Consider the following 27,089-nt stretch of genomic DNA (forward strand, 5'->3'; position numbering starts at 1 on the left):
GGTTCTGGGCCCTCCCACCCCCCACGCTCGCCCTACCGGGGTTGCGAGGCTGTTGCGCACCTCAGTGAGTCCGGGCGTGGGGAGGGAGGCGGGGGGCAGCCGGCAGCTCCTCTCCTCAGGCCCAGGCCCCCGGCGCGGTGAGGGAGGGCAGAGGTTTCCCCGTGCTTTCTCCGCGCCGTAGCCTCTTGTCCGGCTTTCCTTCAGGCCCGGCCTCCTCCTGGGAAGTTGTGTGTGTGCACCCGCGCTGCCAGGGAACCCCAAAACCTCGGGAATCCGTGCAGGCACCGGGTTTCTTTCCTCGCTTCCTCTCTCCCTGCTGCCTGTGGCACCTTTCTGTCGGCCCTTCAGGAGGAGGTGCATAACTACCTTTATAAAATCCTTGCCCTTGGCCGTTCCCTCTTACTTAGAGATTACCTGGGCTATTCTGCTGTTCAAACAGCATGACTAAACTAGTGACTTGTACAAAAATAGCACTGTTAATTTAGTTGTGTTTTGGATTGTTGGCTGAAGTAAACTCTTCTGGTCTGTGCCTGAACTGAGGCTGATGTTGGCCTAAATACATCAGCAAACCCCACAGATTCTTAAACTTGTATTATTATGCTATAGAAGAGAGGCTTGGATGGCACGGTGGATTATTTTTTTTTCTTGGTTCCTGGCAGGGTTCCTTATTGGACACATTCTGTAATTTAGTTAAGTATATAGTGAAGTCTCACTTGTCTGAATATTATTCTGCAGGGTTAGTTTTAAATCTTATGCTAGTCCTTACAGTCACTGGAACTTTTTTTAAAAATCAACAGTGTGTACACTTATGCAATTTCTTATTCGGTTCTCAGACAGAAATAAGAAGTTAGGTTTTTTGCGCAGTGGGTCTAAAATATAAGTATTTATGCTTGTCATGCAAAGTGTTCTCATTTTAGTGAGTCTTGTTCCTAATCGTGGTAATGCCATAACTCAGAACTTCCTTCCTCAAGGAAGGCTTTAGCTGAACCTCTGACAGCTTCTGCAGTACAGAAAACTGCAGTGTCAGTGTTAAAAAGGTACAGTCACACTTCATTTATTTTAAATGTCTATACTGATTTATATCAGTTAAAAACTGTACATTTTTAATATGAATGAAGATTGTACCTATATTTCCTTCTGGGGATATCAAAAGCCAAATAGCTGAAAGCAAAACTGGGATCTGGCATGTTGGGAAATGTAGAGAAGCTTGGTAAGTAGAAGCAAGGTTGTTTTCCAGTCAGAGTGTCCTAAAATGCTTTACCCTGGTGACTCTAACCTTTTTCACATCCAGATGTTGTAAGACTTAATTAACACTAATTTAAGAGTATTTAAAAGTAGACAAAACCTGATGTGGACCTGCAGAAGGTAATTTCCACTCAGCGTAATTGGTTCAGTTTAAATTGATTCTTTATCAATTTTCAGCTAAATCAATGTTAGCATGCTGTAAGCTGATTTCTGTGTATCAGCACTGCAGACTATTGGTTTAGTGGATTTCTGCTAAGCTAAATGAACTTTCTTCTGTAGGTAAGACTCCATCATTTTTTTGCTCGAGCTTAGACGTGTGTAAGTTTATTTTAAATCCCAGTGTAATTAATACAAGATAGAGTCAAACTGGTTTAAGACTGTACTGTGTTTTGTGTTAGTTTAACTAAAGATACCTTGAAGTTTCACCTTTTACAAATGTGATGTAATTTTTAAAGTTAGAAAAACTCAACAATTCTACCATTTTGGCTTTACTTGGCTTACATTTTGTTTCTACTTGCTAAGCTTTAATATCTTCCAAGCAAAATGTAGATGACATGCTTTTGTCTCTCCATCTGTTTTTTACAATTCCTTTTCCTGGTGTTTTTTAGTTTTTAAAATATATCCTTTGCTTCTGGGTAGAAACCTTCCTGGAGTTGTAGGAAGGGTTAGTTCTTGATAGCATTTCTCATGCTGTTAAATCATGCCACTGTCTTCAGACTGTAGAAATCTATAAACACACTGTCTTTGAGCTTCTGCAACCCAGACTTCTAAATCTTCTCTTCCAAATCTTCCATCTTTTGATCTTCAAGAAGTGTGGTGCATTTGACTTATTTTTGCTGATTTATTAGTCTTACAATCTTTTCAAAGTTTTTGATATTTTCATTCTAAACTTAATGCTGTTTTTCCTGTCAACTTTGTCACAGTCTTCAGAATTCTTCATTTGTTATTGGCTCACAATTTTCTTGCCACTTTTCCGTCTTCTGTTGCCAGTATTTTTTTGAGATCATAAGGTGTTGATATGATTTTTAAATATTCTTTAATGATCACCCCTTGTATTATTAGTATGTGTCTTTTGTGTAGCGCTTTAAGCCAAAGAGCTACATAAATGGAAACATTATGTGCAAAAGAAGTAATAGAAATTTAGTGCTCATGTGGATTGGACACTCGACTAATTCTTGAAATATACCTTACAGTTTTTGCACTCAAAAGATACTGAATTACTTGGAAATTGGTGTAATTAAACAACACAATACTCAAGATGTTTTAATCTCCATTTTGTGAGGATTAAGTATTATTTTTCAAGGCAACTAATAGTTTTGAAGGGTAGACTGCCAGAATTCTTTCCTTTTTTTTTTCTATATTTTAAAATGAATTATTCTCTGTTAACAGCTGGCTGTGTTCTTTAACTGTATTTTGGATGGGATTTTCTTTTTCTTCATTGCCATCTATAGAAATTGATGAATTTTTAAAGGTAAGCTTTTATAATTAATTTTCAATAATTTGTGAAGTTACCTTTTTTGTCATCTCCATGTATAATACTGTTTTTCTTTTATCTCATGCATTTACCCGCAACATGTCTGTGTAATATAATTAAAATTTAAAATGTTTAAGACTGTAAAAAAAAAAAAAAAAAAAAAAAAAGATAATAGCCAGTTTCAATATTAGAAATAATAGTAGAATTGGAACGGTTTTGGAAACCTCTTCTGGGTTCTGATTCAAGGGAATAGTTATAAGGAATTTTTCAGAAATAAAGGATTACAAAAAAGTACTGAAATGGGATTAAGAGGATTAAAATCTTTAATTTAAAGGTATACAAGAAATCTGTAATAGAGTTTATAAAAGATAAAGATATAGATACAAGCAAGAACAATTAAAATCTTAATTTAGGAAATTAATACAGATATGTTTTTCCTGAAGAACTTACATTTTTATACATTTCTTTGTATTACTAGTGCTAATGTCCAAAACCAACTTTTCACTCTTCATTTCTAAACTTCAGTTACGTGATGCTGCATATACATTAAATGGTATGAAGAAACAGACATATCTAGAAATTCTGCTTATAACCCAGATTTTTTTTGCTGTGGTTCAGAAAACTTTCTGTCTTAAAGAGAAATTTTACCTTCTTTGGAACTGGTTTAATTTCATCCTGTGGCTTTGTTGTTATGTCTTAATAGTTTTGTTTGGATTTTACATAATTGGAGGTAATTAATCATTCATTGATTGATTTCTACAACCTTTAATATGTTTTTAATAGGTAGATAGGATGCCATAAAACATTCTGTACTTGTGTCTGCTGAAAAGACACAGATCATGTATAGTTTGCTTGTAATATGTATCAATAATCTTTATGAACTATTCATTAGTTCAATCTTAATAAAAATTGTGACCAGAATGTTCCTTTTTGTTTCTTTTTTCTAAGTAGGTTAATAGTACAAACACGTGTTGTATGCTTGATAGAGGACACTGACAGTTAAGGCCTCCTTTGCTGTCTGTGTGTAGGTAGATCTGAGGTGTTTGGCTTGATGCTCATAGGCCTGCAGTGCCTGGAGCGAGGTTCAGGTGTTGCAGGGCTCTGTCACTGACTAGGAGTTGTGGTAGCACAGTGGCTTGATAACAGCAATCCCACCGTGGGCAAATCTGAGAGACCCTGGAAGATCATTACTATTTCTGGAGGATTTCTTCTCGCAGTTCATAGAAGTAAAGGGTTTAGAGAATCTCTGTTTAAAAAAAAAAAAAAAAAAGGCAATCAAAACACACATGCCCCCTCCCAAGACTTTAGTATATTTGCTGTAAATTCAGCAAAGTTGGTCTCTGAATTATTACAAAGAGAACAGAAGAATTGTGTTTCTGGTGTATGAGAAATAGTCTTACTGGATTCTCTTTTACCTTAACACAAATTTACCTTTTTCATGGTTGAACAGACAGTTTGTGACAGAAACGTGTGGATTTTCTACTCACTAATGTCAATGTGTGGAGGAGGTTGGTTGTGACTTGTAACTTCTAGGTGAATTAGGTAGTTTTTTCCCACAGTAGGTGAACTCAGGTGGTAGAGGCTTTTGCAAACCCTTGGGAGATGGGAAATGGTGAGAGAAGAAGAGTAAAAGCACCCTTTGCAAATAGGAGAGTGGCATGAGTACTACAAAGTGCTTTTCTGTATTTGCTGTCTAGTTGTTCTGCTAAGTGGGTTTCCAGACCATGGAACCTAAATGTACATTTGTGATGAAAAATGCCAGTCCATAATCTGGACATCACGGATTCAGTTAGTTAAATATTTGAAACACTTGCATTAAAATGCATCTAAAGATTTTTTTTTTTCCCCTATGCAGACTGTATAAAAGTTATAAGGCAATTTCCTTGGGAATTGTGACTTTCTAATTAAAATGCAACAAGAAGAATGTCAGATTAGGGATTCATGTAAAAAGAATGTTACCTTGATTAAATGGTACATTTGCCTTGCCTGATTTGATTTTTGTAGTATCCTGAAATTGGTTTTGTTGATATGGTGAGTTTCAAAGGCATATCCATCACATCCCTGCTTTTGAATGAGGGTTATACCAGTCTGTTTAGTATGTTCAGAAAAACTAGCAGGTTAATGCATTAGCTGTAAGCATGTGAGTAATGAAAATCTGCTTGTTTATGAACATCTCAAAATTATCTTGGTATTATGCAATAGCTCCTTCATTCAGTTTCCTCTTGTTTTAAAAAAACACATAAAAGTGTTGATGCATTTTAAACCAAATCAGAAGAGTCAGGTTGGTATTCTAAAGGAGAAATTACACGTGTAACAATTCAAGTTCTACAAAATCAAACCTTGTAATCTTAAATTAATCCATTACAACAATAAAAAACAGCACCAAAAAAACCCCCAAAACCAACTCCCTGCCCTCCCCAAACTAGACTTAAACATTAAGCTGATGTCCTTTTAAGTTTTTTAAAATGAGGTAAACATTTAGTCAAGTGGTAAAACCATTTCTACTGGAAATAAATGTTTGCTTTTTCTCTTATATGACTGTCTTTTGCACTTGTTGTTATAACCTGATAATCGAGGAATACATTTTCATACAAAAAGTTACCAGCCGTAATGATTACTTCACTTTTTTTAGACTCAGTGCAAGCAGGTGAATCCGTCTGCTTCCTTTATCCATCCTTTCCATGTCAGAATGACTGACGGATGCTTTTCCATGCCAAACCTGTCATGTAACTACAAGTGCTGTTCTCATTAAGGTTATTTCTATGAATTATGATCACACAGTTTGCTTAGAATATTTCATCTTAGTTTTACAATATCCATTTGTATTTGTTTCTATATTTTCACAGAACTAAGTTGTTAATAGTTGCCATTATACAGATTGAATTTTTCTCTTTTTTTCCCAACAAGTATTGAATCATATTTTAAAGAAAATAGCACTAGAAATATCTGGGGAGGGAGAATAGTATTTTATGATCTTGACTTTTAAAAGTTAACTGTTTAGAAACTAACACTTACAGAATGAAAATAGTGATCAATTTTTATCTTAATGACATCCATATGTGAAATGTAACTTACAAAATATGAATTTATCAGTAATAAACTTGACCCAACTAAATGCATTGTGTTCTGTATGGAGGTTTTTTGCTGTTACACGGGTTCATTTTGGTATTTGCCCTGCTTTTGGAAACCTTGTCCAAATTGATTTTTATGCAGCAACAGAGTTCATGGATGGCTTTAGTGTTGCTTATAGTACTGTCTGTAATTGGTATTTTTACTGGTCCTTGAGGAAAAAAATAAAAAATGGTATTTATTCATTGTGCTCACATAAAAACAAGCACGCAATTTCTGCATGTGCTTGTATTCAATCAGTTATACACTGTAAGGCTAAACTGTCCCCATCTCTTAATAAAAGTGTAGGCCCATGATTCTAGCTGTTTGGAGTCTATTGGCCATACCCGTGTTACATAATTTTGAGTTTCCTGCAGCTCGAAAACACATACATATATTTTTGTTTGCTTTTCAGTTCAGAGTGTCAACAAGGGTTGTGTTGGAACCAGTGAGAATGGTTTTCTTACAGCATTAAACTGAGGATCAATGCTTAAAACTATTGGGTGTGTTGTGAAGGCATTTAGAGTTGCCTTACCTGGCTTGGGTGGTGTTGAGGAATTACTTCATCTGAACTCACGGTAGTCATACTGTCTGAAGCAGCGTTCCAGGCCATTCTGAGGGGAATTTCTGGCTTCCTGTAGGAGAAAACCAAGGAGTAAGTCTGCATGTTCCCAGTATGAGTGATAAGGGAATAATGGCCATGGAATAAAATCGGGAGCATGACTGCTTACACTGTGGACACAAATGACGGAAAAGAAAATGTAGCAGGAGGCCTTATTTTGCAGGACAAGAATGAGAGACATGACGCACACCAATATGGTTAACAGTCCAGCTCTGACGTTTATTAGAAAAACAAGTCCTTATATATTCTTGTGACAGCGAATCCTTGTGTTGCTCTGGCACATGCTCATTTCAAAAACTCCTTCCTCTCAGCACTTTCAACAAGCGCTACTAAGTGTGCAAAACCAGTAGATAAATTTCTGCTTTGTTATTCCAAAGATTCCCTTCTTATCTGTTTCTTCCCTAATGAGCAGAAATACTTTCGCTTTTAGCCGTCGTTAATCTAGCCGCTGTTAATCTTCTAACACAAGTGCGGCATTAATTTAGACATCGTTAATCTTCTAACTTGAATGCTGATGACACTTTTACATTGTCAGTGACGCAGATGGTTCGTGACCCGGCATACACACCCGCAAGACAATAGCTGCATCTTTGGATGAAGGAGACTTCTCCGTGAAGTAATCAAGCAAAGGGAATCATGATTATTGTTAGTCTTTTTCTAGAATGATAGAACTACGCCTTTTTGTTAGGTTTAATTTGCAGTCTACCCTTACCTGTGTGGAGTAACCATGGTAATGCACTAACACATGTATGGTGAAAAGGTTAGTTAAAAGCCTTTTGAATATGTTGAGTCCTATCAGAAAGGTGTTACTCTTGACTATATAGTAGAATATATACTTTTAATATAGGCAAAACCGTGTACACTTATTTCATGTCAGGTAATCCCATTTATTTACAATAATGGGCCAGATACTGTTTTTCAAGTTGCCTGCTGTCTGACTTAGGAGAATGTAAAGTATTGCTATGAAATGGCCTTTTCCTTTTATAGCTGCCTGACATACAGGTCTAGCCTCAGTGTATTAGTCAAGGGAGCTAGAAATACACCACAGTTAAATTATGGGTTTGTATCTCCAGGTGGTGCTTGAATTCATGGTTGAAGACTGTAGAAATTAATTTTGCTAAAGCGAGAAACAACGGGACATTAAGCTACTATGCCAGCTTTAGATGTACGCTTCAAAAATTTTTTGCTGCTCAGCATTATTCAGTAATCTTTAACTCAAATTGCAGGAAATATTTGAAATTCCATTCTAACAATATCCAACAGAGAATATTAAAGAAGCATTAAATTTCAAATGCCTGAGGGAAAATGTTCTCTTGCAACACCGTGGGCATTTGGATCTCGCTAGTATATGCAGTATTATAGTCTAATATTATGCTTTACTTGGTCTAAAATGAAAGCCCAATTTTAATTCTATCTCGAAAAACTTGGCATACTGCAGTGAAAAATAATTTATTTGAATGTTGTTTTTTAATACATTGCAACTAACTTTAAAGCTTCTTCATATAAAACTCCCACTATGGCCTTTTGTAATCTGACTCTTTCATTAAAACTTCAAATATACTCCCAAAGACTTATCTCAGTGCTTTCATTGCTAATTTACAAGTTAAAAGATTCCAAAGTTACCACAGAAGTTTTTCTCATTCTATGCAATTTTTCTTAGTAAGGCAAAATTTTAGAGTATCTTTGTAAATATGTAAAATGCTAAAACAGAAGATGAATACACTCTTAAGAGACAGGTAATATGCAAATACAGTATGGGGTTTAATGATGTATTTACACAGTTCTGGGCTGGTTAATTTGGCAGACCCGTTAGTGAACTTAAGTCAAAAATGTACCAATTAAACCTTTATGTTTTTATAACATATATATTCCCTAAGTATAGGAAAGCTATTTCAGGAGTCCCCAGCTTACAAGATTCTGGGGAAAGAGCAAAAGAGTATTTCTAAAAGGTTTAGAAAGTCTCTAGCATTAATATATTTCTTACTATATGATTAAGTACCTCAGTATTAGGCGGAGCAAGGGCAGGTGGTACATTCTGTTGGAAAATTAATATCTACAGTCTTTAGAGAAATAGTAGGGTTCTTTTCCACCTGTAGCAGTTTGAACTTTTAACTGATGTAGATGGTGTCCAGGAAAATGTTAATACTGTAATATTTCATACCTGCTTAGAGTTTCACGAGGTTTTTAATAACAATAGCGGGCCAGTTGCCTGTGAAATTGGACCATTGTGACTTGCCTGACTAATCAGATGGGGGGGAATGTGATTTAAAGACTAAAAAACTGAAGAGAGAATTTGAAAGAACAGAGTACTCCAGATGTGATTTAAGGTGCATAATAAATGCAATTTAATGCGGTTTTGTCTTTCATCATGTGGGTGTCAGGACTATGAGTATAGGTATACAACATAGCTATGTGGGACATAAATGAGTGGAATTTCATTAACAGCATCATTAGTTGAACTGCAATGCTAGACTCAGTTCTTGGCAAATTAATGTCACAGATTTCTGTAATGAAAGCTAGTGGAGTATTGCAGCCATACTGCAAGATCTGCCGTGGCTGCTGGGAACTCTACTGCAGTACTGGTGGCCCCCAGCTTGCTTGCTGAGGGCCGCTCATGGGCTCTGAATTACCGCATACCTTTTAGTGGGAGCTGAAGCAGACTGAAGGTTAATAGGCTGTTTTTCCATCACAGTTGGTCTCAGGCAGTTGTACCCAAACTTTTGAGTGGGTAGACTAACACACTATCTTGCAGATGCAGTTATAAAGTCTGAGAGATAATGATCTGTTTGAATGCACCTCTTAGAAAGCAAGCATAATGGCCTAGGGTTAATAACACCATCTTGTTATGTAATCTTTGGACAGAAATGACCAAACTCTTAAGAAATGCACCTTCAAAAAATATTCTGGATTTTTGGAGAACACTTAGGTGATTTTGTAAACGTTGAGCCTGTGTTCCTTGAGAAATGGAAGGCTTGTAAAATGCATTAGAAATATATGTTGAAAGAATAAGTCTATATGGACTTCAAAATCAGTCTTATTACATGCCTTTATTTCCAACTGTCATTACGATTTTGTGTAATTATATTTCTTTGATAATGTTTATATTAAGTTCTTTAAATAATAATATAAAGAAAAACAGAAGCAAATGTTTTTTTTTTTTTTTTTTTTTACCTGAGCTGTGTATTTTATCTAGATGCTTCCCAATCCATTGTTTTGTCAGTTTTTGTTCTGGTAACTTGACCAGATGCAGTGAATGTAATGCAGTGAGTTGCAATGAGTTGCCTACAGCTTTTATCATAGAAACATAGAATGGTTTGGGTTGGAAGGGACCTCTAAAGCTCATCTAGTCCAACCCCCCCTGCTGTGGCTAGGGACACCTTCCTCTAGCCCAGGTTGCTCAAAGCCCTGTCCAACCTGGCCTTGAACTCTGCCAGGGAGGGGGCAGCCAGAGCTGCTCTGGGCAACACGTTCCAGTGTCTCACCACCTTTACAGTAAGGAATTTCTTCTAATCTAAATCTACCTTCTTTCGGATTAGAACCATTGTCCTTTGTCCTGTCACTACAGACCCTCTTGTAAAAAGTCTCTCTCCATCTTTCTTATAAGCCCCCTTTAAGTATTAAAAGGCTGCAATAAGGTCTCCCCAGAGCCTTCTCTTCTACAGACTGAAAAAAACCTAACTCTCTTAGCCTTTCTTCATAGGAGAGCTGTTCCATCCCCCCAGTCTTTTCTATAGCTCTTCTCTGGATCCAGTCTAACAGGTCCACATCTTTCTTGTGCTGGAGTCCCCAGAGCTGGATGCAGTGTGGTCTCTTGAGAGTGGAGTAGAGGAGGGGAATCACCTCTCTTGACCTGCTGGCCCTCTTTATGCAGCCCAGGATTCAATTGGCTTTCTGGGCTGAGAACACGTTACTGACTCATACTTGATTTTTCATTTACCAATATCCCCCGAGTCCTTCTCTGCTCTCAATATATTCATCCCCCAGGCTGTACTAATACTGGTGATTGTCCTGACCCAGGTGCAGGATCTTGCATTAGGCATGGTTGAACTTCATGAGGTTCACACTGGTCTGCTTCTCAAGCCTGTTAAGGTCCGTCTGGGTGGCATCCCACCGATCAGGCATATCAGCTGAACCACTCAGCTTGGTGTGATTTACAGATGTGCTGAAGGTGCACTCAGTCCCACTATGTCAGTAATAAAGATATTGAGCATTACTAGTCCCAAACCAGACACCTGAAACATACCACTTGTTACTGATCTCCATTTGGACATTGAGCTGTTGATTGCAACTTTTTGGATGTAGCCATGGAATGGTCCATCCATCAAATCCATATTTCTCCAATTTAGAGGCAAAGATGCTGTGTGGGACAAAGGTGTTAAAGAAGTCAAAATAGTTGACCTTCTTTAACAAAATAGTCATCAGTTGACCTTCCCTTGTGCACCAACACAGTCATTCTGTTGTAGGAGGCCACCAGATTTGCCAGGCATGGTTTGCCCTTTGTGAAGCCACCCTGGCTGTCTCTGTCGCCTCCCTGTCATCCATATGCCTTGATATAGCTTCCAAGAGGATCTCTTCCATGATCTTATGGGGTACAAGGTGAGGCTGTCACACAAAGCAGAATGGTGAATAGGCACCTCCTGTGACGGTCTATATATGTGGTTACATATGAGGAAGCAGACATGTTTTTTAAGTGTTGGTAATTTTTAGGTATTGAGAGGGTTCCTTTGTAAATTTAATTAATACATTCAAATTGCAACAAAATTCTTCATCATGTAATGTCAATGAATGAGGTGCAGCTTGTGACAGAATCTGTGTGAAAGCTCAGAATGTTCATTGAACGCTCTGCTGGCAGAGTGACCTGTCTCTTAGGAGTGCTGTTAACTTCATTACTGTTTCAGCTGCCTGGAAAGGTCTCTTCATATGGAACTCAGTCTAAGATTGGTACTGGAAAACTTGTGACACATCACCATTCTTGTGTTAAAATACAAAATTTAGACAATGAAACAGTGGTATTGATGGCAGTTTCATTTAAATAAAAACTTAGGTAGTTAAGGAGACCTCACTCCTTCAGGGGACTGTTTGATTTCAGAATAACTTGATTACTTGACATTTCATCAAAGGGCAAATTAAATATTTAGATTCCACAAAGATCTAGCTAGACTATCTTCTTTGTCATCTGTCAGTGATGTTTATCACCTTTCTTCTTTTGCAAAGAGTTTGTTAGTTTTGTTTTCAGGGTAGAAGTTTTTATATGTGATATTAGGAAATGCCCTAAGTGGCTTTTCCTGCCTCTCTGCTTTGCAGTATCTTTTGTATCTCTGTTCAGTACATGACTTAATAAAGTAACTGCGCTGCTGTCACGATTGTTTTCTGAATCAGATTGATAAAACTATGCAACACATTCAATTCTAGTAAATGGCTGAACTTCACTGCAGTGATCTTGAAATTATGCACAATCTACAAGTGGCTGAACATTCCTTAAAAAGGAGCCTATAAAATAAGCCGCCTATAATGTCGGTGAATAAATGCGAACTTCGGCATCAGTGTTTTTTTAAAATATGTGCTGTGCTAAGGTTATTAGTCACTCAGAATTCAAGGATGAGAATGCAGACGTTGCATAAAGCTACAGGAGTGGCATACCTGTGAAGGGACTGCTGCTTGATTTTCCGAAGATGGCATGCAGTGAATTTTAAAACTGCCTGAATGAACGGCAGTAAATGTAATTTTATAATTGAGGCCATGTAAGTTAGTTATTCTACATTTATTTCTAACTTTATTTTTCAAAAATCTCTTTGCTGGGATCAAAGAAATGTTATCATCATGAAAGGAAATAATGTAGTATCTGCTAAACAGGGCAAGGAAGCTGAAGAGTGAAAATTCTGCATCTTTTTCTCACATATATATATATATATAAAATAATTGTAATCTGTTTCATGGAATAGTGTGAAGATTATGCTGTTGGCCTTCTGCTTAAAAGTAAAGGTATAATGATAATGGTGAAAATATTTCTGCTTCCCTTAACAGGTGGATGGAAAGGAAGCATCACACAGAAATGTAACAGCAGCTATGACTTTAATTTGAGCAAGCCCAACTCAGACAAAGGTTTTGGGAAATGAAATCCACAGATGAAAGTGAGAAAGCCCCTACTATTGTTTCAGTTATAAATGAGACTTTTGTAAAATAAAGACTTGTGTAAAATACAGAAATTACTGAACTCTTTTTCCTCCAGCTGAAGCCATTTACTGGTTTTGTTTTTCACTGCCAGTGTGGAAGGTTACACTTGTGTGGCTAATTTTAATCATATCTTTTACAGCCGTGGAAGTGGAAAGAGCCAAATGTTTCAGCTAACTAGAATGGTCAGTCACAGCTCTCATTTGAGAGAACATCTTTCCAAATTGCTCAGAATTAATGCATTGTTAAACAATGTCTTTAAAAAGTGATAAATCCTGAATGAAGTTGTGGTGGGTTGACCCTGGCTGGATGCCAGGTGCCCACCAAAGGCCGCTCTATCACTCCCCTTTCCAGCTGGACAGGGAAGAGAAAATATAACAAAAGGCTCGTGGGCTGAGATAAGGACAGGGAGACCACTCAGGGATTACCATCTCAGCAAAACAGGCTCGACTTGGGGAAATTAGTTTAATCAGTTACCAATTAAATCAGAGTAAGATAATGAGAAATGAAACCAAATCTTAAAACAGCTTCCCCCCACCCCTCCCTTCTTCCTGGGCTTAACTTTGCTCCTGATTTCTTTACCTCCTCTCCCCCAGTGGTGCAAGGGGGCAGGGAATGGGGGTTGTGGTCAGTTCACCTCCTGTTGTTCCTGCCGCTCCTTCTTCCTCAAGGGGAAGACTCCTCACACTCTTCACCTGCTCCAATGTGGGGTGCCTCCCATTGGAAACAGTCCTCCACGCACTCTGTAACATGAGTCCTTCCCATGAGCTGCAGCTCTTCACCAGGCTCCAGTGTGGGTCCCCCCACGGGGTCATAAGTCCTGCCAACAAACCTGCTCTAGCATGGGCTCCTCTCTCCACGGGGCCACAGGTCCTGCAGGAGCCTGCTCCAGCGTGGGCTTCCCAGTGTCACAGCCTCTTTCGGGCATCCACGCGCTCCGGTGGGGTCCTCCCCGGGCTGCAGGTGGGTCTCTGCTCCCCCGTGGACCTCCTAGGCTGCAGGGACACAGGCTGCCTTGCCATGGGCTGCACCACGGGCTGCAGGGGGATCTCTGCTCCAGCACCTGGAGCGCTTCCCCACCTCCTTCTGCACTGACCTTGATGGCTGCAGAGTTGCTCCTCACATGTTCTCTATCTGCTGAGCTTTACAGTTTGTTTGGTTTTTCCTCATTCTTAAACACGTTATCGCAGAGGTGCTACCACCATCACTGGTGGGTTCGGCCTTGGGCAGTGGTGGGTCCGTCTCAGCACGGGCTGGCACTGGCTCTGTCAGACACAGGGGAAGCTTCTGGCAGCTTCTGACAGAAGCCACCCCCAAACCCCCCCGCTATCAATAAAGAAGTGTTTTGTGTTTTTTTTTTTTTTTAAAAAAAAAGGAAATACAGTCATTGTGGTTGAAATCATATTCCAAAATTTGTAAATGATAGAAGTTTCTTTGGAGTATGTGGAATTACAGAATTACAAACACAAGGTCAAAGACTTCAACCAGCTCCTGATGCCCAAGTTTACATAAAGGATGCATAATTTGAGTGTTGCGATCTTGCTATCACAAAAAGACATCAGTTTGATTTTCATGTTGAAAGCTGACCTAAAATATCGTCAGCAATAATTGTAGTAATTCTTATATCTGATATTTTAAACTATTTTTTTTCTTGTTTTTGTAAATTTTTTTTTTCATTTTTTTGAAACTCCATAGAAGCCAGACATTTGCCAGTGATTGGCTGATGCTATAAAGGCATCCTTGCATGGCCATCTGCAGAATTATTGTCAAGTAACAGGTTGTTTGCGCCGTACCATTGTTTCCATTATATGACCATTTACCTTTCTTGTAAATTTGAGTCAGATGAGAAATGGGTTGATAAAAAGAGTGGGTCAAACTGTGAAATGATTGATAATTAAAAGATATGCATGATGCAAAGAACAAACTTAAAAGACATGAACGTACCATTTGCAATTTTTTAAACCGTCTGATTAATTTCAGTTTTTATTTTTGTGTGATACTAAGGTAGAAAATCAAGCTTCTGAGAGCTCAGATCCTCTTTTGGGGGAAGAGAATAGAGAGAACATGCACTGTTTTAATGGTTGTTGGTAATTTGGGGCTGCCAAACCAATACTATTCAAACTGACATCCTTTCTTTTCAGACAATGAAGTAATATATTGAGGTAATTAAAGAGAATTGCTTGTAATAGCAGAAGATTACTATAATTGTTTTGTTTTCCAGATATCAAGTGCAGATTTATCATTTCTGTGACCACATCCAGAGTTTTACTACCAGAATTAACAGAAAAACCATAAATATTGTTCCATTATGATTAATATCAGTGGTATTAATTTCACCCTTATATTTAAAAATCAGTCAAAACAGGTTTCATCCTTATGTTAAACTGGTCCACAACAGTAAGCCTATTCTTGGTTTTGAAAAGCTTGTTCATGTTTTGTCGCACCTGTTGATTGCAAATCATATACACAACTTGAATGGTAATAAACAGTTTTGGAGGGTTTTAAAAGTAGAGTTTAAATTGGTCTTGCAGAAAAAGAAAAGCAAGCCTCAAAATACTACTGCCTTGTAGTGATTTCATCAGGTAACTCCAAGCTGATTAGAAAACTTGGTCACTTGTATGCTATTTCCTCATGTACTATGACATTTGCAGGGTGCCTATAATGACATTTTTCCCCCAAAAACTGGGAACGCTTTTGCTGGCAGAGCTCTTTCAAAATCCGTTAAAAAAAAAAAATCTTTCAACAATTTCTTTTGAAACATAGACTGGGTGTGATGCAGCTAAGAGGTGCACTGAATTTTCAGTAACCTGGGAAGCTGTAACAAAATATGCAGCTGCCTATACCATAGACTTCCTTTTCCTTTGTTAATTATTGTGGCTGAAAAGATTCATCGGTGTGTAAAGAACAGTCATTCATATAGAAGACATTCATAACTATGTTTGCTGATCTTCGATTTTATCTGTTTAGAGATCACACATAGCGAAGCTATATATGCCGTGTTGAGAATTAAGACAGATGATTCTGATATTGTTCATACCTATTGTACCATGGCCAGTTTATCTGTTGTTTTGTTACATTTTTTTTCCCTGGAACTGTTGCAAGCTTTGTCAGTATAAATTTTGGTTATGTACATAATATTGCCTATTTTAAAAGCGTTTCACTCCTTACTTAAAAACCATCATTTTTTAAAGTGACATAAAAATATCTGTTTAGATATAATTGCAGCTTTTTATTTAAAGCATTTTAACCATCTCCAGTTTTGCCTGTTAGCAAGGTCTTTTTTATCTTAAGAAACTAAAAGTGAAAGACAAGCAAATAGTTTGAGATCAAATGAGTAATTATGTTAATGATCGTGAAATAGAACCGAAGGAGTCAAAAAATTTGTGATACAGGAGAACCAAGATGGTTTTCTAAATGCTATAGTTTTGGCTTGGATAGGACACACAGTATAGTGACTAAGAAAATTACAGCCTCAGGGTTTTGTTGTCTGGCTTAAGCAGAAGCCTAACATATTTTGAGGATCTGAAAATATCTCCAGTCTCTCACCTAGGCCTCGTGTGTGCGTGTATGTGCCTTATTGTAGTCTTTTGATCTCAAGGGATAGTACAGATCACTGTCCTCATAAAGGACCCTATATTTGAAGTTAAGCAGGTTTCATTCCTGAACTTCTGCCCCCGGTGAGGAGGATGTTTCTCTGCCTTCATCTCTCAAGTTTCCTGCTGGGCTTTTGATGCGGATTTTTGCAGCGGGTGCCATTCATGGAGGCGAGTGCTTGAGTTCGAGTCTTGCCAATAAGCAACAGTACCACTAGAGTGGGTATCACTCAGTAAACTCCTGCTTCTTTTGAGGTTACACAAGCACAGATAGGATCCACTTGCAAAAGGCACATGGACAGGGTTCTGCACTTGGGCCACAACAAGCAGCACTACAGGCCTGGGGAGGAGTGGCTGGAGAGCTGCCAGTCAGAGAGGGACCTGGGGGGGTTGACTGACAGCCGGCTGAACAGGAGCCAGCAGTGTGCCCAGGTGGCCAAGGCAGCCAATGGCATCCTGGCTTGTGTCAGCAATAGCGTGGCCAGCAGGGACAGGGAAGGGATCTGACCCCTGTACTTGGCACTGGTGAGGCAGCACCTCAGTGACTGTGTTCAGTTTTGGGCCCCTCACTACAAAAAGGCCATTGAATGACTCGAGCGTGTCCAGAGAAGGGCAACGGAGCTGGTGCAGGGGCTGGAGCACATGTTGTACGAGGAGCAGCTGAGGGAACTGGGGTTCAGTCTGGAGGAGGCTGAGGGGAGACCTCATCACCCTCTACAGCTCCCTGAAAGGAGGGTGCAGAGAGCTGGGGGGGTGTCTCTTTAACCAAGTAACAAGCAGTAGGACAGGAGGGAATGGCCTCAAGTTGCACCAGGGCAGGGTTAGACTGGATATTAGGAAGCATTTCTTTCCAGAAGGGGTTGTGGGGCTTGGAGTGGGCTGCCCAGGGCAGGGGTGGAGTCCCCATCCCTGGAGGGGCTGAAGAGTCGGGTTGACCCAGCGCTGAGGGATCTGGTGGAGTTGAGAATGGTCAGTGTGAGGACTAGTTGATCTTCAAGTTCTTTTCCAACCTAGGTGATTCTGTGACAGAGTAGGTACTCTTTCAGAAATTTCTTGGTAGAGGAAGCCACACAAAACGGGCTGGGAATGTAGTGCATCAGCATTAAGATGCACTAGAGGACCCAGCCTGCATATAACCCTTTTCCAATAAGAAAAATGGGTAGCAAGCTGAAGGATTTTCTGAGAAATTACAGCAAAATTAGGAGGAGAAAGAACTGTCTGAAGCCAACAGGGCTCAAAACAGGACTGAATGTGGAGAAAGGTGATAGGATGACAAATGCATTCAACCTGAAAATGTAATCAGACAAGCATGTTCCCCTGCTGGAGAAGGGATTTAGCAACTTTGAACTCAAAATCATGTGATTTCTTCCTCCTCCTGGCTAGATTAACAGGGGAGTGATGTTTTTAATATTATATCATGCTTAACAAACCATTGCGTGCTCTGTCAAGTTCATTTTCACTATCAGCTCTGGCTAAAAACCATTGCTATCTGTAGTCTAGCCTGAAGGTGACAAGAGATTTGAATCATTGTAATTAGGCACTCATCATACTGCAAAAAGATACAACTATCTTGATGAATCGGTATTAAAAAAAAAAAAAAAGCAATGTTTTTTTTTTTTTTCTTTAACTGCAGTTGGTGCCTGGGAATGTGACAGCAGAAATGAGCTCTGCAAGAACTGAGGCAGTTTCCTCAGCATAACAACTATTGTCCTGTTCTCTATGCAGAAAAAGTTAAGAGGTTTTTGCCCCTTAAAGTCCTATTGACACCTTCAAGTGTTCTTGAGCCTCTCCCAGATTTTGCTTGACAAACATTTTCGTATGTCCCACTTCTTTCTGATTTTGAGAAATAAGAATTCATTTGCTACACTTAAGCCAGACCTCTAAAATGAGTTATTGTTTGCCTTTTAGAATTGTAGCTCCAGGACACACTTTTGCTATGAAGTAGAAGTGATGAAAACGTGGATCTGCCCAGCAAAGTCAGGATCGTGGTTGAATATAGCAGAAATGGAGTATAAGGAACTTTATCCCTCTGGGGAAAGACATTTCCGTACACACCAAAATGTAGGTTTTGTGACCACTATTACAGCTGCATTGTATTGATAATTACATTTTGTTCTCATTTTCTCCTACATTTTAGAAAAAGTGAAGAAAACATTCCTGAAATATGTATGGCTTTCACCAGGTAGAGGTGCAGTGCAATTTTTACCTTTTCTTTTTGAGAACAAGGAGTTACCCTTCATTCTTTTTCTCTGAAGATACATTCCTTTATCTTATCACTCATCCACACATCTTTCCTCAGAGCTTGCATAACATTCCTTTTGATTATTAAGATGTTAAATTGTTCAAAAATGAATCAGGGAATGGCATTTATTTCCCAGTAGCATGCTTACTGTCCAGTGGAGTCTTGTCATAACCACAAAGTGTTTGAATTCAGGGTCCTAATGCCAACTTATAAGTGCTCTAGTTTTCAAAAGTGAATTGCGAATATGGATTTACATACCTATTTTAGGAACTGGCAGTTGAAATGTGATAATGTACTTCGGGGGATGTGTGGGGCAGTAAGTGTGACTTCAGTAAGTGTGACTACCCTATGAACTATGGATTTTTCAGAGATCCAAAGAATGGGTGTTTTGAATGAATGTGTTGCACTGTTTTATGGAAATTTTTTTAAAAATACATGATTTTGCTAGTTGATGTTAAAGCTAAACAGATTTGGAATGTACTGAAAGTAGATTTCAAGCTTTTTTTTTTAAAACTTCTGGAGTGGGCAAATACTAGTTCTGCTGGTGATGGAAACTTTGTCTCTATTGTGATTAGGGTTTATCAGTGTTAATCTGCAGTCCTAAAATATTAGAATGAATTTGTGTTTGCAACCTTAGATACTTAACAAGAAATGTAGCTGAGAGTTTTCATATCTTCAAATTATGACCTAGAGGTGCAGTTAACACTTGGCTCATAATAGCAGCCATAATTTTCACACAGACAACAGATGCATTTATATTCAGAACACTGTTACTTCCCTTTTTGTTTTCATCACCTGACTCATGTAAGCAAAATCTGATGAGTAAGGAAACAGCATTTTTCTTTGATTACTTGAAGGGACAACTGATCACACACTTTACCTTTCCGTTCCTGCATTCATTTTTGGAGCTTGTTGGCTGATTTGATGTATAAGGTACAGGTCTTAAAAGCTCCAAATCTGTGTGTGTTTTGTAAAATCTCAGGACATCCAAGTTGGTGTTCCCTTCCCTAGACTCCTCAAGAAAAAGCTGTGACCTGAGCTCAAGGATTTTTTTGATTTGGCCTTTGATATCAATCATTTAATATGTACTTATGATTGCTGAGAAAGCTTGTCACTCCAGACCAGCCACGGTGTGCTGCTTTGTGCTGTGCTGGCATGAGAGTTGCGTGTAGTGGCAGAGAAGAGGAAAGAGAAGGGAATTGAAGGGCTACAAAGAAGTGAATGACCAGAATGTAATGTAGAAGGAGTTTAGGAAACTTGAGGGAAAAGTGAGGAACCTAGTGTGGTGGTTTGGGAATATGAGGATGACATAGTAGTCTTGGGCTAATCTGTAGAAAATCAGACAAGTTGCAGTGCCATTCACTGTTTGCCCTTTGGATTACAACCTGTGTATGTTGTGGCATACGAGCACACTGAAAATTCAATTTTAAGTACTGTGTAATTCTTGTTGCCATTTTGTTTTTAGTTTGATCACTTACTTATCACTGGCAATGTTTTCTGTGTTTTCTGATGACAGAAAAGTGCTTCCTTGTTCTTACATGTTGATATATTGCTTCGTTTAAGGGAGAATGTTGGTGTTGCCTTTAGCACAAACGATGTATGCATTTGCATTTCTGGAACACTTTCAGAGTTTCCCATTTGCTTTTATCTCCTCCACAGAATAAGCATCTGTTTTCTAGTTTATCTTGATAACAGACTGCAATAAATTAACTTGTCGATTTTTGCCACATTTCATGTTTCTCTTATATATCTGAACAATGTTGAAGATTTATAGAAGACTTTAACAATTAATCTGAGTCATAAATGTTTGAGAAAAAAAGCTCTTTTTTTTAACTTTTAATTTCTAAAAGCCTGCTACATAAAGTTGCATGTCTCTTTCTAAAACATGCTTCTTAATTTTATTTGTTGTAGGGTTTTGCTAGTGATTTATTAGACACCTGACTTTGTGCAAAACTGGAAGTATATCATCATAAAACTAAAAGCTATTATCATATTTACTTGCCTAAACCAGAAAAACAGATAATTTGAAAATACAGAGTTTATTAAGGTGAAAAATTCATTCTTGTAATGTCATTTGCTTTTAAAGGAATTACTTTCTCTGTAGACATAATCTAATTCTTCATTAATTTGTTATCTGAAATTACTGAATAGATGGGAGGAATTGTAAATTTTACTTTTTCAGGAGAATCAGCTGAATGACTCTCTTCTATTTGTGGGCAGCATGCTGTTTTGTTTTCCAGTTGCAATATATAGAAACAGTCTAGTTCTTACCTCTCTATTCTTTTTCAGTATTCTAACCAGAACTAACACTTCGAACGTGTCAGTGTTTTGAGCTGGAGATACTACCCGAACTAAGCTTTTTACATAAGTATACCCTCAAGTTTGCCTCTTAACGTAGTACTTGGTGTGCTCTTGTGAGCTTAAATTTTAGGAGCCAGAAAGTAATGGAAGTACGCCAAGTGTTTGCACAAGAAAAAAATACCCAGTTTCCATTCTGTATGAAATTCCTCCTTTAGTGTTATCCAGACAGTGGTGACCTACTCAGAAGGTGTCTACTGTTTCATTCTGTTCTGGACCACCAGGAAAAATATGACAAATACAGAAAACTTCTTTGTTTATTTGGGCTTGGTAGAAAATTTTGACCATGACATGTATGTTTTTCTTGTGGCTATTGCAGTAGTTCACAATAGACTTAGGATTGCAGAGAGTGTCATATCTCCAAATAATATATCTGTCATCAGATTTACAGTCGTGTTGGGATGTGTGATGCATAATATGCAAAACAGTTGCTCGGGTGCCTGAGCAATCAAGAAGAGATCATTCCTCTATAAAAACATGCAAGCATCATACTTGTTTTTTGCCAATGTGATGATTACATTATTCACCCATCAAATCTGTCAGTTTTGTAAACTGTTGGATGATGCAATATGCTGTGCCACTCAGTCTGCAGTGGAACACCATCGCTGGGTTTTTCCAAACTGTTTTCTTAGGTTTTATGTGAAAGGAAATCAGTCCAACCACTACCTTGAAATTTTTGCAAAGCAGTCTGTTCCAGTAGTTGACTTGATATTTTGTGGTATGGAATAGTGGAAAAAAACCTGAATTACTCTTTTAAGTGTTGATAAGAGCAGCTGCTTTAAATAGCATACAAGCAAATGTTTATCTTGAATAAAAGACCAAATTCTCAGCAAAAATACTTAGTGGCTTCCTTCAAGAGTGGTGTGGGGGGGTACCTTAGGATAAATGCATTGATTTTTGTTTGCAGTTTATCTAGAAACTACGTAAGTGAAAGTGAAGTACCATACAAAGTGTGAGAGAATGAGAATGTCTGAAAACACTGCTGTGCAGCTGCCTGTTGTGTACATTGTTGTAATGACTTCAGAAGTTTAGAACGACAGTCTAGGGAGGAATGTTTCTGTCCTGATCACTCTGACCCCTTGTCAAAACCAGCAGGGCAGAGAAATCAGCTGACCTCATCACCATGAATTTGTGCCTGCTGTTTTGGAGGGGCCATTGTGACATTATTTAATGTGGCTGTTTTTCTGATGTCCAGGATCACAAGGTTTTCTGTGAGCATGCAACAGCTCGGTTAGCTTCTATACTGTCTTTCTTGCAGAGCCTTCTCTGAATTCAGATACATTGATGGAGGTTTAAAGCCACGGGAGGTGGATTTCTGCCATGGGATTTTCTGCCCTGCTATGGAAGGCGGAGCTTGTGAGCCTCTGTGTGGTTTTAATCCTGCTGCAAGCTGTGGTGGCATGTGAAGCTGAAGGGCTGGATGGAGGAGTTACTGAGCTGGACTTGGTCTGGCAAACCAGGGTGCCTTGTGTTGCCTGTGCTGATGCATTGATCGTGTGTCATCAATGCTTGGTGTAACAGGAGCCAGATGCCCAGTGTGCTTTCATGGGCATGCTGGTATATCTTAAGTTTACAGTGCTAGAGGCACTCCATATTTAGGAAGGCTATTTTAGAGGTTATTCATATTTAGCACAATAAGACTTTGTCTAAAATTAATCAAAATTTATGTTTTAAGGTGCTCATCAGTATCGTACATCATGACAACAATGGAGCAAACAGATTCTGTTTATTTTTGAAACAGACCTTAACATTTAAAATAAACAGAAACATTAGATAATACCTCATGGCAATGTGGAAACAAACTGCATAAGTCTTTCTCTAACACTAGTTAGGTAATTTATCTTCTACTTAATTATAAGATATGAATGCCAAGTGTTTCCACAAGTTTGTTGGAGTGAGCTCTTGGATTCCAGAAGAAGAGAACTAGGCCAAGTACTTTTAGCAGGCAAATTTTGTTTCTCCAAGCCACTTGTTTCCCATTTTGTCAAATGTCTTGGTCTGAGGACTCAGAAAAATCCAGGGAAATTTTTTCAGGGGTTCAGAGGAGCATAAAGTGATTTTTTTAAAAAACCCAAACAACAGACATTTAATTCCTATTTCCTTTTATTTTTTTTTTTCTCTATGTCAGTTTGTTACATTTTCATTTATGTCCTTTCAGATTTTAATACATTCCAATTTAATTTTTCTTCTTGATTTCTGTTAAGTGTTAAAAGACCCTGAAATTCTACCAAAAATCAGCCAAGGCCTTTCTGTGTGTGTGACTTTATAACAATTTTGAGGGGAAAGGTAGGGTTCCTTCTCCTGTTCTCTCCCCACCCCACTGCCTTCCCCTTCCCCCAAACAGGACCTTCCTTTTGGTCTTGGGCAGTTTTTTTCCCCATTCCTTTACATATAAACTGGATAACATGTCTCTAAATGGAATTTAAGGGATTGCTAGGCAACAGGTAGGTCAGACCTGAAAAAGACAGAGGGCTGTTGCTTGCTAGGAACGAATTTGGAAGTTTGCATATTTTCTCGAGGTAAATTTTGTTTTTTAAAAGCAGCATGCAATTTTTTCTTTGTGTAGTTTTTCTCCTGGAATGTTCACCGCTAAGTATCTCATAAGTTTCCTTGCCTGTTGAAATTTAAAGAGCTCTTATAATTGTGTTTTCTTTGTCAGTGGTGTTTCTTTCCCTATGGCTGCTTTTGTCTTAGAATTTGTCTTGAATTCAGACACTTTTTTGGAGAGCTCAATTATTATTTTTAAATCCATAGAAAGTGTCACAAGTTTCAAGTGTCACAAGTAGAATGGTAGGAAGTTGCCTGAAGAGGTGTTGGGTTGGTTTTGGTTTTGGTTTTGTTTTGTTTTGTTTTGTTTTTTTTTAAATGGCATGTTGTAACTCAGCTTGAGCAAAAACAGGGACCTGGAGGAGAAAATGACAAAGATATTTGCAATGTAATGGATATTTTTTCTATTTTCCAACATATAAATCATAAATATTCTTGTCTTGTCAGGATTATCTTGATAAGAAATAAGCTGTACTGTTCCTGGTTGTTTCTTTCCAGTGCTGTTCTCTTGCACTTCTATTGCTTCATGCAGCCCCTCTGTCACTCTTGTGAAAGAATGACCATGACAGGTTTTAAAAAAGTTTATAAGGTTAGTAGGGGTAGATTCCACTGTTCTCAAGGCAAGAACCATTTATTGCAAGTCCATCACTTGGAACGTCCTCTTCAGGACATTGCTTCCTAAATACAATCCTAATTCTTTGTCTTTAAAATGACAAAACATCCATGGCATTCTTTGTTCTCCTAATGCTGCCACATGAGAAGCCTTCCCAAACATGGCGCTGTGTCATTTCCCCCAAAGTGGACTTTTGATGGGCTTTTCCCCCCTGCACAATATTTTTTCTGTTCTATACAAAATCAGTAAAAAAAAGGGAAGAGTTGAGCCTTATGGAGTCAGCTTGAACTGACTGGAAGAAGTATTTGCATTTACAGCATGTGTTTACTGGCTTGGGACAACATTCTGACAGTTCCCCATATCCACATGTTTGCTGGCAAATGTACCAAATTTGCTTAAAAAAAATAGAAATAAAATATAACTTCCTCATGCAGTTCCTTTCACTTAAGTTTCATTGATATCTGTATTCTTCCTCTTGTGATGATGGCAACAATGTTAATATCAATGGCTACTGAATTTTTATTGTATTGGAAGAAATTTTAAAGTTGCCTTTGTGTTGTGAAAAATTTCTATTTAAATTGCGTAAAGTCTGTCTTTCTCTTTACTGTAACTTGAAGACAGAAAAAAAAAATTGAGAAAGCTTTGATAGAACTTTCTGATTCAGGGCCAGCAAAATCAGTTTGTGATTAGATGAAGGATCATGAATTTATTAATGGAATCATTAAGAAGAGTATTTTTGTAGCAATATTGAATTTAATCTTTTATATGTTTGTTCTCATTGGACAAGTAATTATCTTAGCAGATTTGAAAATGGGAATTTCACCCCACAACTTTGTTTTATATAAATATAAAAGCATGCGTGTATTTACAGGCAAGAGAATAGGTACTGCTTGGTCTTCATATAAAATGCTGGTTTATGAAAGATATATCAAGAACTGAGTAGTATGAATGGGTGCTTTGAGGCTTAAACTGAAACCAAGCAAAAATCTGTTGCCTGTGTCTTTTGCCTATAATAGGGTCAACATTGGGTTCTATGATCCCTTTGATCTTTACATAAAACAGATGAAAATGCATAAATTGCTTCTAATCAGAGATGAATTAAAGGAAAATAGCCTCCCGAAGGACAAAGCACCCCAGGCACCCATCAACAGCCTTACCAAATGACAGACCTGGAGGAGACTTCAAAGCTGCAAACACAACTGCCAGTGAAATCCACCAAGAATGTACATGCCATTTAAAAAAAAAAAAACAACCAAAACAAAAACAAAACCAAAACCAAACTTAAATTCACGGTTTACAAGTGCCCAGAACTATCTCTTTAAGAAAAAGTGACAGAAGCACACTACCTGGACTAGCTGCTAAATCTTCTTTTTCTTTTAGAAGAGTTGATAAAGGCAAGACTCACTTGTTTAATTTAGTCAAAAATATGTTCAGACTTGACAAACATTGATAATTTTTGTGACAGGTAAGGTTTACTCAATTTGCATGGCATATTGTTTTGAAGCTGAAATATATGTTTTTAGTGGAGACAGATCAGACGTTTATTGTAATTGCTTCCTTGGTTGTCATCCGTATTTGTCACATGTTAACTGTGTTTGTGTTCACAATCTCAAACTGCAGAAGAAGGAGAAAAGTGTAATGAAGTATATTGTGGAGGTGAGGGAAGGTTCAGGGCAATAATTATATTGTAAGCAATTTTCTCTCTGTGGAAAAAATAATAATTTTATCCCTAGTTAAATCTTCTAGCTCAGGTAACTCATTTGAATACTGTTTAGGTATTAGTAATGTTAGATATAAGTAATAAAAAATATTAATTGCTGTGTTGCTTCAAGAGAGAGGTAACTTAAACATAAAATTTTAACTGTTTTTTGTTAGCATTCTGTTTATGAGAGGATATCAAAATGGCATTTAGCATTTTTAAGGATACAGAATAAACACAGTTTTATGGAGAATTAAAGACCGCTTTTAATAAAGACTGATGTGGTCCCTTCAAAATAAATATTGTATTAGGAAGGATATTACCTACTGCCATTTGTATACTTTGCTTGGGTGTTGTGTACAGCATAACATTTAAATCCAAGCGCATTTAAATTTAGGAGTCACTTAGACACATGTAAAGAACAAATGACATTTTCAAATACTTAACTGCATATGAAATTGTTCAGTGAACTGAATGATTTGCTGTAGGTGAGGTCAGAAAGGTTGCCTAATTCTTTGTTGTAAGAGCTTGTTTTCAGTTGCTTATGACTTTAATTGCTGTAACTGAAGTATGTTATGTGTTTGTCTAGGGCTATTGTTTTTTTTGTAAGAAGAAAGCAAAAAGATTTTCCCAGTCTGTCAAAGGATGAAGTTAGGAAAAACTGCTGAGGGCTTGCTTTCTCTTAATTTTTTAAAGATATTTTTCCACATCGTGAAGTCGGTAGTATCTCTGTTCTTTGTATCAGACATTTTAAATTACGTTTTGAAAAATTTGAGTTTTCCTATGTCTTGCAATACCTTCAAGTTCAACAGTTAGCTTGCATCTTCACTGAATGCACTTATCTCACTTTTGGGCTGCTGGCCAGGCTGCACATGAGCCTTCCTCACAGAGACAGCACGGGCAGAGATTGAATCCTGGTACAAAGGATACAGACTGATCCTGACTGATCCTATCGATACCTGGACTGACATGGCATAAGGCTGTAAGGCAGAGCAGGAAGTCTGCCTTGTTCTGTAAGATGGGATGGGAGCTACAAAGAGAAGAGAGAAGGTGAGGTCTGAAGAAAAGAAAAATCAAATACCTTGAATAAAACTTGATGGCCTGTAATAGTGCAGAGCAACAGCCTTCCTGATTATGGACTTCCTCCTAGCATGAAAAAAGAGGTCTTTGCCACAGTTTGCACAGAGAATCATCAACATTCCCTTAGCTTTTGCTCTGACACTGTTGTTCAGCCTAGCAGCAAAACCTCCTCAAATACTGAGCCATACTTCATTGGCCGATCAGTATAGATAAAGTCTAAAAACAAAGTCAGTCATTCTTCCCTTCTGTGAGTACCTGGAAAATTCTTGCAGATAACGTGCTTCAGCACCGCTGTTTGTTTATCCTTTCTTAAACTTTTTGCTATCATGGATCCTTT

The 27,089-nt window shown here is 38.0% G+C and overlaps 2 protein-coding genes across 6 annotated transcripts in view; one reads left to right on the forward strand and one right to left on the reverse strand.

Annotated features, from left to right (window-relative positions):
- MDH1 (malate dehydrogenase 1) overlaps nucleotides 1-16,959 on the reverse strand; it is a 28,494-nt gene extending 11,535 nt beyond the window's left edge. Inside the window, exons 1-2 of the mRNA XM_026844254.1 lie at nucleotides 16,955-16,959; nucleotides 13,721-13,731 (exon numbers count right to left, since the gene is read on the reverse strand). Of these exons, the coding sequence (XP_026700055.1) occupies nucleotides 13,721-13,722 (2 nt within the window). The 5' untranslated portion in view covers nucleotides 13,723-13,731; nucleotides 16,955-16,959. The remainder of the gene's footprint in view (nucleotides 1-13,720; nucleotides 13,732-16,954) is intronic.
- WDPCP (WD repeat containing planar cell polarity effector) overlaps nucleotides 14-27,089 on the forward strand; it is a 161,315-nt gene continuing 134,239 nt past the window's right edge. For 4 of the 5 annotated variants that reach the window (XM_026844250.1, XM_026844248.1, XM_026844251.1 and 1 more), the window contains exons 1-2: nucleotides 950-1,037; nucleotides 2,635-2,716. The gene's annotated coding sequence lies outside the window, so the exon portion shown is untranslated. Of the gene's footprint in view, nucleotides 65-949; nucleotides 1,038-2,634; nucleotides 2,717-27,089 lie in introns of those variants that run through there. The other variant, XM_026844249.1, reaches the window with a different exon arrangement.

The sequence above is a fragment of the Athene cunicularia genome, assembly GCF_003259725.1.
Source record: "Athene cunicularia isolate RWA chromosome 3 unlocalized genomic scaffold, athCun1 chr3_part1, whole genome shotgun sequence".
In the NCBI taxonomy this organism is placed as follows: domain Eukaryota; kingdom Metazoa; phylum Chordata; class Aves; order Strigiformes; family Strigidae; genus Athene; species Athene cunicularia.